Genomic DNA, 12,311 nt, shown 5'->3' on the forward strand with positions numbered 1-12,311 from the left:
CAGTCTGGAGAGGGACGTTGTCCAGACACACACTTGCATCCCAAACTGTGGGGAGGACTGTTATCCTATAGGGGCCCTGCCTCCTGACAGCAGGGCAGGCTCTTCACCCCAGGACTGAGGAGGAACAGCTGGTACTGGGGGGCCTAAGTCAGGAAAAGAGGCCTCCTGTGATGGGTCCGCTCGGGGAGAGGGGAGGAGACAGGACGCATCGTCTCTCCTGGTCCCTGATCTGCACCCTTCCTGTCAGGCTCCTTGTATCCCTGGGGTTACTGTTCCTTCATAGCCTATCCCAAACTCCCCCAGCACATGCCCCTCTCCACTGAAATCGGAACTTTCATAAGAGACAAATTATTCAATTCACTGTGAGAAACAAGGCATGGAGAGTGAAGACCCTGTGGAGAGGACCCAGGGTGAAGGCAACTCATCACACTGAAATGCAAATGCCATTGAAGCAGGAACTTCCCTGCTGGCAGGAGCCCAGAGATGAGCTTGGGCTCCGAGATTAGGGGAAGCAAAGGTCACCAAGGGCTGCGGGGCTGGGGAATGAGGGAGAAGGGCAGGAGCAGCCCCCAATCAAGAGCCCTGCTCAGTGCTCTGTCTGGCATCAGCCTCTCTACCATAAACGTCAGTCTGGACAAAATAAAAATTTAGGGTAGTCATTCCTAGGAAGGGATCCAGGAAGATGGTAGGATCAGAGATGGCACACTTGGGGCTTCATAATATTAGCAGTAATGACCTATTTGTAAACTGTTGTATTTACATGGGTGTTGTTTAATTATCCCATACAATTTACAAGTACAAATATATTATACTAGTGGCCCGATGCACAAAAGTCGTGCACGGGAGGGGGGGATTTCCCTCAGCCCAGCCTGCACCCTCTCCAATTGGGGACCCCTTGGGGGACATCCCTCTCACAATCTGGGACCGCTGGCTCCTAACAGCTCACCTGCCTGCCTGCCTGATTGCCCCTAACTGCCTCTGCCTGCCTGATCGCCCCCTAACCTCTCTGCCTGCCTGCCTGATCACCCCTAACTGCCCTCCCCTGCCAGTCTGATCTCGCCCCCAGTTGCCCTCCCCTGCCAGCCTGGTTGTCCCCAACTGTCCTCCCCTGCCAGCGTGATCTCACCCCCAACAGCCCTCCCCTGCCAGCCTGATCTTGCCCCCAACTGCTCTCCCCTGCCTGCCTGATCACCCCTAACTGCCCTCCCCTGCTGGCCTGATCTCGCCTGCAACTACCCTCTCTGCCTTGGCCCCACCACCATGGCTTTGTCCGGAAGGAAGTCAGATGTCCGGAAGATGGCGGGTCGACCCAGTCTAATTAGCATATTACCCTTTTATTAATATAGACTAGAGGCCCGGTGCATGAAATTCATGCACTGGGGAAGGGGTGTCCCTCAGCCCAGCCTGCACCCTTTCCAATCCGGAACTCCTCGGGGGATGTCCAACTGCCTGCAGTCAGACATCCCTCTCACAATCCGGGACTGCTGGCTCCCAACTGATTGCCTGCCTGCCTGATTGCCCCTAACTGCTTCTGCCTGCCAGCTTGATCACCCACTAACCACTCCTCTGCCAGCCTGATTGATGCCTAACTACTCCCCTGCCAGCCTGATTGCCCCCAACTGCCCTCCCCTGCCAACCCAGTCGCCCCCAACTTCCCTCCCCTGCCACCCTTGTCGCCCCTAACTGCCCTCCCCTGCCACCCTGGTCACCCCTAACTGCCCTCCCCTGCCAGTCTGGTCGTCCCCAACTGCCCTCCCCTGCAGGCCTTGTCACCCCTAACTGCCCTTTCCTGCAGGCCTGGTCACCCCCAACTGCCCTCCCCTGTAGGCCTGGTCCCCCCAACTGCCCTCCCCTTTAGGCCTGGTCCCCCCCAACTGCCCTCCCCTGCAGGCCTGGTTTCTCCCAACTGCCCTCCCTGCAGGCCTGGTTGCCCCCAACTGCCCGCCCCTGCTGGCCCAGTTGCCCCTAACTGCCTTCCCCTGCAGGCCTGGTCCCTCCCAACTGCCCTCCCCTGCTTGCCTGATCGCCCACAACTACCCTTCCCTGCCAGCCATCTTGTGGCGGCCATATTTGACCACATGGGGGTGGCCATCTTGTGTGATGGTGTGAGGGTCAATTTGCATATTACCTCTTTATTATATAGGATTATTAGTATAGATAGATTATATAGGACAGGATTGCTTAAATGGGGGGGGGGGGGAGTCTTTTTCAGCAGGAGGAGATGCTCTTGGCAGAAAAAATACATAATCCCTATATTTGGACTGATAGCCAGCCATATGCACTATACTGCCAAACCGGTCATTAAAAAATTGAACCACTTTCTTACAGCTGTTGCCCTTAAAATCCCTCCTCAGCCCCCACCTTAGGTTCTGCCTTCACAGTTCACCCAGATTTGGTTCTGATTGGTCAGTTTCTATGCCAGTCAGCATCTTCGGGCCTATCTCTCGGCCTGATCAGAGAGGCGGGGCTGATCAGCAGCCCCCACGGAGGCCCAGAGAGAAAGAGAGGCATGGCTACTGGTGAAGCCCCAAGAGAAAGAGAGAGGCAAGGGTTGATCGACAGCTGCCACAGAGGCCATGGATCAGACCCTGCTTCTCTCTCCAGGCCTCTCTCCGGGCCTGATCTGCAGCCCTCTCAGCAGTCAGGGGTCGTTTTGGATGTTATGGACCCTGGGTTTTTATATATTAGGATACATTATGTTTACTTCTTTAAACACTGAACTATTTTATTATATGTGTATGTATATGTATATGTGTGTGTGAGTGAGAGAGAGAGAGAGAATGATCCATACATTTAAAAAATATTATGTGCAAAACAATGTGTTAGAGAGGCGTGTCAAGACCCTTAAGGTGAGACAGACATGTAACTGAATATAAAGTGGCAACAGGCCACTTCTTGAGGAAGTCATGATATTGACTTTTTTTCAGATCCACATTGATGTGAGTTTACCCTAATATTACTAGTCCTATTCTATTTCATATATATATATATATATATATATATATATATATATATAAACAAGAAGTTCACATATCAGTGGAAATATAAAAGATTGTAATGGCTATAAGTAAAGGTATGGAGGAGACATTTTATAACCTATATAGGCATGACATTTTAATTTTTAATCAGTTTCATTGATATATAATTAAAATATAATAAAATTCATTAATTTCAGAGTAGTTAGATGAGTTCTGTCTATACATATAGTTGTGTATTGACCAGCAGAATCTAGACTTAGAACATTCTGATCCCCTCAAAAAGTTTCCTATGTCCCTTATATTAATTCCCTCTTCCACTCCCAGCACTTGGCCACCATGGATCTGCTTTCTGTCACTAGTTTCACTTTTCCTAGAATTTCATGTAAACAGAATCATACAGGGAGTAGTCTTTGTTTCTGGCTTCTTTCAGGAGCATGTGTGTATGAGTCCAAGTTCCTTGGCTCTTCTGTCTGACTCTGGCAGGTGACAGTATCTGTGTCTGTTTTCCCCGCCCCATGCTCCCAGCAGCAGAGCCACCACGACCCTGCTTCCATCGTTCCAGGACCCTGTCCTCTCCCTGCGTGATGGCATGCTCAAGGACCTGCTCCCGCATCCTGGGGCTGAGCCTCGGGACGACAGCCCTGTTCGCTGCGGGGGCCAACACGGTGCTGCTCTTTCCTAACTGGGATGCGACCTACCTGTTGAGGGGCCTCATTGGCAAGCATGCCATGCTGGGCTCTGGGCTCTGGGGAGGAGGCCTCATGGTAAGTGTCCTGGGTTCTCTTAGTGTGAACTCCCAAAGTGCCCCCCAGGGATGAAGCAGGGAGTGGGTGGGGGAGGAGTGTTCTGATTCCTTGCAAAAAAGTTTGATCTAACAAGCTAGTCTTGAGTCTACAGCAACTCCAAGGGATAGAAGAGCCTAGGAAGAAGTGCTGAATTTTGGACGAGGCATACTAGGTGTGAACGTTGCCATCACCAGAGTCGGGTCAGGCTAGTCATCCAAAACTGGGTCCTGACAGGCAAAACCAACCCCCCTGGGAAAGAGAGGATAATCAAGTCCACGTGAGGTGCCCAACCACGCTCGTTCCACAGCCACAGGTGGCGGCAAGAAGTGTAAATTACCCAGTCTGGCCTTAACGCTCTTTCTCCTCTCCCAGGTACTCACTGCAGCCGCCCTCATCTCCTTGATGGGCTGGAGACGTGGCTGCTTCAGTAAGAGTGGGCCCTGCCGAAGCGTAAGCACCAGACTTCACTCTTCTAATACCTAGAATGTCCCCACATCCCATTACTTCAGAGGCCGAGTGGTAAAAAGGCAATTTTGGTCTTGGGGTTTGAAGTCAGGTCCTGATCATGCCCCTTAATCACCCTAAGCTCTTGGGCAAGTTGCTTAACTTTTCTGGGCCTCAGGTCCTCATCTGTAAAATGGGAGTTAACAGAATCAAGTCAATGACCCTGCAAGTTAATGAACCATGAATGTTGTGATGAACCATAAATGTCTATACAAATGTGAGAACTGTCGTTATTAATTTTTTAACTTATTTTTTAAAATATATTTTTTATTGATTTCAGAGAGGAAGGGAGTGGGGAGAGAGATAGAAACATCAATGATGAGAGAGAACCATCGATTGGCTGCCTCCTGCACGTCCCCCTCTGGGGATCGAGCCTGCAACCCAGGCACGTGCCCTTGACCAGGAATTGAACCCAGGACCCTTCAGTCTGCAGGCCATCACTCTATCCACTGAGCCAAACCAGCCAGGGCTAATTTTTTAACTTATTGAACAATATGAACATGAGTTATGTACATTGCAATCATGTTGTTGTTGTTTTATAATTTTAATAGATTTTTACTGATTTCAGAATGGAAGGGAGAGGCAGAGAGACAGAAACATCAATGATGAGAGAGAATCGTTGATTGGCTGCCTCTTACACGCCCCACACTGGGGATCGAGCCCGCAACCCGGGCACGTGCCCTTGACTGGAAATGAACCAGGGACCCTTCAATCTGCAGGCCGATGCTCTATCCACTGAGCCAAAGCAGCTAGGGCGTAATCATGTGTTTTTGAAAGAAAATTTCTTGCCCATTTGTTTAATTTTTCTGTGAGCTGGAAGGTTCTCCAGAGATCATCTAAGGACTAGATTCTAGTCTAACCTCTCCATTTTACAGATAATGAAACTGAGGCCCAAATACATTTGCACTTTATTAATTACAGTAGCATCTATATTTATTTGAAAACTCTCAGTTTTCTTGCACAGTATGTTGCTTATTCACTCTCAGACACCTGAATTTGTGGCCTCCTTACAGTAACTCCACACCCTGCTTTGGTATCTGCCACCCATATGTTGGGAACCCCCTGATTCAGAATTACATGGTAAAGAATTAAATATAAACACCCACACGTTTCATTCACTATCTGTTCTCAGCCAGGTCGGTTTTCCCCTAAGGGAATGGTTCTCAGGTTGAGCGTATACCAGAATCCTAGCAAGGTCTGTTAAAACACCGGTGGCTGGGTCCCACCCCCAGAGTTTCTGATTCAGTAGGTCGGGGGTGGAGAGGAAAAATTTGCATTGCTAACAAGTTTCCAGGTGAGGTGATTGATGCTGCTGGGACAGGGACCACATCTTGAGAATTAGTGTCCTAGGCTTACATCAGAGTAATTAATCTTGAATCTTTTAACTTAGAGTCAAAGCTGACTACGCACCTGGCCCTGCCTGGGTAGCTCAGTTGGTTTAGAGCATCGTCCTGATACACCAAGGCTGTGGGTGTGATCTCAGGTCAGGGTACATACCAGAATCAACCAATTAGTGCATAAATAAGTGGAACAATAAAAATCTCTCTCTCTCTCTCTCTCTCTCTCTCTACCCCTCCCCGCTTTCCTCCCTTCTTCACTCCCTTTCGCTCTCTAAAATCGATAAAAACAAACAAAACCTTTCTCTGTGCCCTCTCAAGCTTCAAACCAGCCTGACATCAGTGGGGAAATTACTATGGTTCTGTATAAAAACTATTTATATGTGTGTTTTGTAATTTTAAAATATGTATTCTTTGGAAAGGAGAGTAAAATATCTAGTATCCTGGGAAAGAAGACAATTTGGGAGCAAGCTAAAATCCTGCCAAGAAAATACACTCATTGTTACCTTTCGGGAAGGGAGAGACAAGTGCAGCGACAGACTGGTGTCATCTCAGAGTTGACTGCTACTTCTGTCTTTGTTTCTCTTCTCTGTCCCTGTCTCCCTCCTTCCCTGCTTCCTTCCGCGCTTCCTTTCATGCTTCATTTGAAAAAGACTGGAATCAGGGATGGGATGGGAGAAAATGCAGCTTTGTCTTAAAAGAGTCAGAAGAGGGCAAGCGACAATCTGACTCTTTAACTCAGAGGCTGAAGGACTGAAGTCTGAGCTTTAAAGTTCTGTGTGTGAAACATTGAAAGATGTGAAAGAGAAACATTGATCAGTTGCCTCCTATACATGCCTTAGCTGGGATCAAACCCGCAACCTAGGTATGTGCCCTGACCGGGAATTGAACCCACAGTCGGAGTATGGGATGATGCTCCAACCAATTGAACCACACCAGTCAGGGCTGAGCTTAAAAGTGTTTGATGCCAACCTGTTGAGAAGTTCCCGAGAGCCTGCTGACACAGAGAGATCCAGGTCCAAGGGCCAGTGTTTCCCCTTCTCAGTTCTTTCTCTTCCACCCCTTCCTAGCTCTACCCTGTGACCCCTCCTCAGCCACCGGTCCTTGGCCAAGCTTTCAAGGAGGTGCCATGGGTAGGCGTAGCCCCATGGGCTATCATGGAGAAAGCCTGAGCACCAGAGACATTTCCAGGTGGCCCCACAAGTCACCTAGTCACGACCCCATCTCAGACTCACTGTTTCTTTTCTTTTCTTTTCCTTTTTTGTTAATCCTCACTGGAGGATATTTTTTTTCCATTAATTTTAGAGAGAGTGGAAAGGGACAGGAGAGGGGGAGAGAGGAGAGAGAGAGAGAGAGAGAGAGAGAGAGAGAGAGAAATATCGATGTGAGAGAGCCACATCAATTGGTTGCCTCCCGCACATGCTCCTCCAACCGGGGCGGGGAACCTGCATCCCAGGTGCATGCCCTTGACCGGAATTGAACCCCCTACCCTCCGGTTGGCGGCTGATGCTCTAACCACGGACCCATGCCAGCCAGGGCTCACTATTTCTTCTCTCCCTCTGCAGATGCTCGCTGCTCTGTTATCAAGTGGCCTGGCTTTGCTTGGAGCCTTGATTTGCTTTATCACTTCTGGAGTAGCCCTGAAAGATGGCCCGTTTTGCATGTTCGATGTCTCATCCTTCAACCAGACGCAAGCTTGGAAATATGGTTACCCATTCAAAGACCTACACAACAGGTGGAGACTTGAATGGATTTTCGGCCTTTTCAGAGAAAGAGAGAGAGAGAGATGGGGAGGAGGGAGGGAAGGAGAGTGGGAGAGAAAGAAAGAGAGAGTGAAAGAGAGAGAGACTACAGACTCCTTTGGGTGGTGCATTCTAGCACCTCCCTCCTCTGAGGCTCAAACATCGCAAATGCAGCAACAATAGTCACCCTCGAGAATGAGTCTGGGCTTGTGACCCGAGCTGGGGAGGCCCCGCGGTCTGTTGAGGTTGCGTATTTGGCATTTCTTACTTGTTCCTCAACCCCTGTCTCTCCGTTTCTGGGAACAGGAATTATTTATACGACCATTCCCTCTGGAACTCTGTCTGCCTGGAGCCTTACAAAGCTGTCATTTGGCACGTGTCCTTCTTCTCCGCTCTTCTGTGCATCAGCCTCCTCCAGATCCTCCTGGTGGTCATTCATTTCCTCAACGCCTTCCTGGGCCTCTTCTGCAGCCTCTGTGAGAAGCCATAGGCCATGCCATTTCACCGACACGGCTTGCATCAGAAACTGCCTTGAGTCCTTTCTGCAACTAGGATTTATGGGTATGAATCACAAACAGACTTCCCTTGTAGGTATTCCTGTGGTAATTATAACAATAGTAATTCCTTGCATGTATGTTGCATGATATTTTGCATTTTAAACCACCTTGTAAACTGCATGATATATTAGTAGAAGGAATAATTGTCGTTATTATTGCGTAAGAACTTAGTCCATAAAATGTCCTCCAGCCATGATCTCATGTCAACTTACTAACAACCCCATAAAAGTTGCCATATGTAACAGATAGAGAAGTTAAGGTTCTTAGAGGATGATGGACTTGCTGCCCCAAAGCACTCAGTTAGGTTCAGGTAAAGTCAGTACTCGAGCCCCTATCTTCTAAATTCAAGTTCATCAGTAGTTATGGACTAAACTGTATGCCCCCTGCACCCCCAGACTCACAGGTTGAAGCCCTAACCCCCAAGGTGACTTTATTTGGAGATAGGACCTTTATGGAGCTAATTAAAGTTAAACAAGGTCATAAGGGAAAGACTCTAATCCAGGAGGACTGACATCCTTATAAGAAGAGGATGAGATACCAGATCTCTCTCTACATGAGCACAGAAGAAAAGGACATGTGAGGACATAGCTAGACGGTTGCCATCTGCAAGCCAAGGAGAAAGGCCTCAGTAGACACCAACCTTGTTAGCACCTTGATCTCGGACTCCCAGCCTCCAGAAAATAAATCTCTGTTGTTAAAGCCACCCCGTCTGTGGTATTTTGTTACAGCGCCCTGAGCTGATTAACCCACCCGTGTTCTTTTCAGTAGTGCCAGAGCAGTTCAGTAAGTGGTATACACTGAGTACACACGGTGTGCCTGACATTCCCTGCTGTGCATGCTGCAGATCCAAAGATGACAGACATGGTCCTTGACCTTGGACCCTTCCCTGTCCTTGAAGAGCTCATGGTCGGGTTAGGGAAACAAACACATGTACCAATAATTTAAATGTTACATGGCAAGGGCCGTGTTAGAGGTGAACACAGGGTACCATGAGAGCTCCGAGGAACAGTGAGCCACCAAGGAGAGGATCTGTGAGAGATCAAGGAAGCCTTCAGTTGTGTCTGAACTGGCTCTTCAAGTGGCCCAGAAAAGAGGGGAGGGCTTTCCCAGGAGAGGAAGCAGCACACTCAGAAGCATGGAGGGCAGACAAGGGATGGGGTGTGTGGAGAACTGGGATGCCACAGCTGCTTCTGTTGTGGAAAGTGGAGAGCAGAGGACCCCCATCTCTCTCCCTTTAGGACCTTTGGTCAGGGGGTGGTGCTGGATGTGGGTAGTCAGGAGTGGATGAAGGAGATCCTGGTGGGAAGGTTGGATGGGCCGGAAAGAGAATGAAGCAAGCAGGGGTGGCCTCTCTGGAGCCGCTGGCTCAACATATCTGCCCAGGGCGGGGAAGGTGGACAGAGAACTATCGGGACAGAAAGAGGCACAGACTCTTAGGTAGGCAGGGTGTCCTGAGTCCGGACACCACATCAGATAGCCACATACAGTGTCCAAGAGGCGCTGCCTGTGTCTGTCTCACATGTCCCTGCTGATTTAGGGTCAGAGTCATAACCAGGATGTGCCAAGTCCTCCACATAATTAACGGAGAATTTAAACATAATTTATGTCTAGTTTTGGACAGGTTAGGCACACATATACACATACATGCACACTCACACACATGCTAGGTTCATAATCCCCATCCTGGCTCAGCTCTACTTTGATGGCTCAGCAGGACACTGAGGTGAGGAAGATCAGTCTTTGGCACCAAGACAATTCACAGTGAAGAGGTGACTCTTGCCTGAGCCTCCTCCATTCTTTCAGCAACCTCAGAGGGATGTTCTTTAGACCTTGACAGGACTTCAGACGACAATGTCTCCAATCTCTGTCTCAGCTAGGCCAATCATTCTCTCCTTCAGATACTGCACATTTTGGGTGGATCTTCCTCTAGCCGGCTGCTGGCACTCATAGATCTCAAAGTGCACAAGGTCGAAAACAGAAGTTTGGGCATAAAGCTGACAACTCTTCCTCCAATCCCACCAGGTGAGGGGTGCAATATCCTTGAATCTAGAGAAGAGCTAGAATGACTCACTTACCTTCTCTCTTCACAATTCAATTTACTGTGAATTGTGAAGGACTGTAGGGAGAGGGAGAAGGGCCTTGGAGAGGCAAGAGGGGATAAAGAAGAGAGGAGAGGAAAGGAGAGGAGAGAAGGGGAGGGGAGGGGAGAGGAGGGGAGGAAAGGGGAGGGGAGAGGAGGGGAGGGGAGGGGAGGGGAAGGGAGAGGAGGGGAGGGGAGGGGAGAGGAGAGGAGGGGAGGGGAGGGGAGAGGAGAGGAGAGAAGAGGGAATTCTGCATTCATTGTTCCATGGGCGCATGGCCTTCCACACATGGCTGTTGGCTGCCCTCTTTGAGATTCCAGGGGCCACCAGCATCCCCTCCTTCTGCCTACATCCCAGGACCATCTCACACTCAGTGGGCTTTCACCTTGTTTCTGCCTAAACAAAACCTACACCTGGCTCTTGGCTTGGCTTCCAACCAGGTTTCAGGCAGAGAGGCTGGTGCTAATCCGTTTATCTGGACAGTGTTAAATACACATTTTATTAAGAAGAAAATTTGTTCCTTACCTTGTATGTGCCTTTTTAAATGTCATTCTAAAATGAAGATGTTTGTTTGTATTCCTGCTCAGACAAGAGTAGGCCCATTTTTTAAATAGGTCACCCCTCCGGTTTCTGTTATAGCAAGCCCCCCCCCCCCCCCCCCCCCCCTGCACCATTGAGAAATAAATAAGTTTATTTACTGCTCCCCAGCAAAATCTGTTCACTCTTTAGGGCAAGGCCTGGGTCTTATTCATTCTTGTATCTCCAGCACCTAACACAGATGGAATAATAAAATGTGTATTGAATTGAATTATGTACCGGATCTCCTGTGTTTTTAGTTGAACTGGAATAGATAGGGTGAGAGAAACAAAGCTGAAGAACTCACTGAAGGTGAGGAAAGTCTGCATCTTGGGGGTATGATTTCTTAAGGCTGGTGAGACAGCAAGGCAAAAACGCACTACCTGCCCCTAGGAGACAGGGGGCTTCTGTGCCAGGAGGGGACCAGGCTGACCTGGGGACAGATGACCCCAGTCAGAGATGGGGCTGGTGTACTGAACCAAGAGGCAGCGTAGAGGGTGACTGAGGCAGCATCGAGCTGGTGTTAGGTGCTCACCAGGCCCCATGGCCCTTGCGCAGACTCCACTCTGCTGGCCAGTGCCAGGAGGAAGTTCAGCAACCCAGCCAGGTCATGATGGGACTTATCTGCAAGCAAGGAAGTGTAAATTCTGGGGGAACAGCTATAGGGAGCCATCAAAAGATTTCAAGCAGACCCGTGACAAAAGGAAGTCATTCTGGGGACAATGTGAAGGGTGGGCTGGAAAGGGGAGGGTGAGGTGAGTTTACTGGAGTCTGGGAGATAAATGGAGGCAATACTGTCAAGAAAACACTGTAAAAAAGAAAGAAAGAAAAAGAAAACACTTTGTACAACAAAACCTGGAATAGTAAAATGAGTTGGTTTTTAGTGGATCTTGGCTTCCTAGATATACTTTTATAGAAACTAACCCCTTTGCGTCTCGGTCTCGGCTGAGACCGAGAAAGGCATCAGCGAAGAGAGCAGGGAAAGAGAGGTTTTTATTAATTTTTGCAGGCTGTAAGCTGCTCTGCTGACGTAAGGGTCCGGTCCGTCCTTGGTTCCTCCCATGCCAGGTGCCTTCTGGTTATCTGAGCTATGCTGTGCTCAAGGCTGCAAGCTTTCTGCAAGATATCTGCTAAGCACAATAAGTTTTTCTCTGCCCCAGTTTATTCTCTTTAACTCTTTCTCTTTAACCCTTTTATATAGCAAGTTTTATAACTTGTTGATCCAATCAGTAGGTTAAATGTTACCAAGGGAAGCCTGGATGAATACTGGGGGGATTTCTTTTCTTCGTTTTTGAAGCTGGCAGAGGCCAGGATACCGCAGCTTTGTAGAACAGGACCAGAGACTGAGACTGGTGCTTATTAGCAGGAAATGCATCCCAAGTGTGCTCCTTCTGACTGTTGGGCTGGAGCAGGGGTGTGGGCGAGGCAGAGGAAACTGCAGGTTGGCAGTTACGGATTAGAGCAGGGCACGGAAAACTGCTTCTTAAAGGGCCAGATAATATTTTAGACTCTGAGAGCCGTAAGGCCTCTTGCAACTGCTCAATTCTGCCAAATAGAGCAAAGGCAGCATGAGCAAGGTTATCTATATATATAAAAGGCTAAGCGACCCTCTGACTGGCCAGTAGCTATGACACACTCTGACCACCAGGGGGCAGACGCTCAGTGCAGGAGCTGCTGAGCTGTGGTCACTTGGCAGCAGTGGTTCTTAGGTGACTCACCCAGAACCAGAGAGGAGGGAGCCCAATTCCTCG

At 49.1% G+C, this 12,311-nt stretch overlaps 1 protein-coding gene across 1 annotated transcript; it reads left to right on the top strand.

The window, feature by feature from the left end:
- The first annotated feature begins 3,550 nt into the window (after positions 1 to 3,550).
- On the top strand, positions 3,551 to 7,836 carry TM4SF19 (transmembrane 4 L six family member 19). Its single transcript, XM_008155526.3, has 4 exons — positions 3,551 to 3,742; positions 4,136 to 4,213; positions 7,170 to 7,339; positions 7,653 to 7,836. Exons 1-4 carry the CDS (start codon positions 3,563 to 3,565, stop codon positions 7,834 to 7,836), a joined length of 612 nt encoding a protein of 203 aa, XP_008153748.1. The 5' UTR covers positions 3,551 to 3,562.
- The last annotated feature ends 4,475 nt before the right edge of the window (positions 7,837 to 12,311 follow it).

Source organism: Eptesicus fuscus, chromosome 3 (assembly GCF_027574615.1).
Source record: "Eptesicus fuscus isolate TK198812 chromosome 3, DD_ASM_mEF_20220401, whole genome shotgun sequence".
NCBI classification, from domain to species: Eukaryota; Metazoa; Chordata; class Mammalia; order Chiroptera; family Vespertilionidae; genus Eptesicus; species Eptesicus fuscus.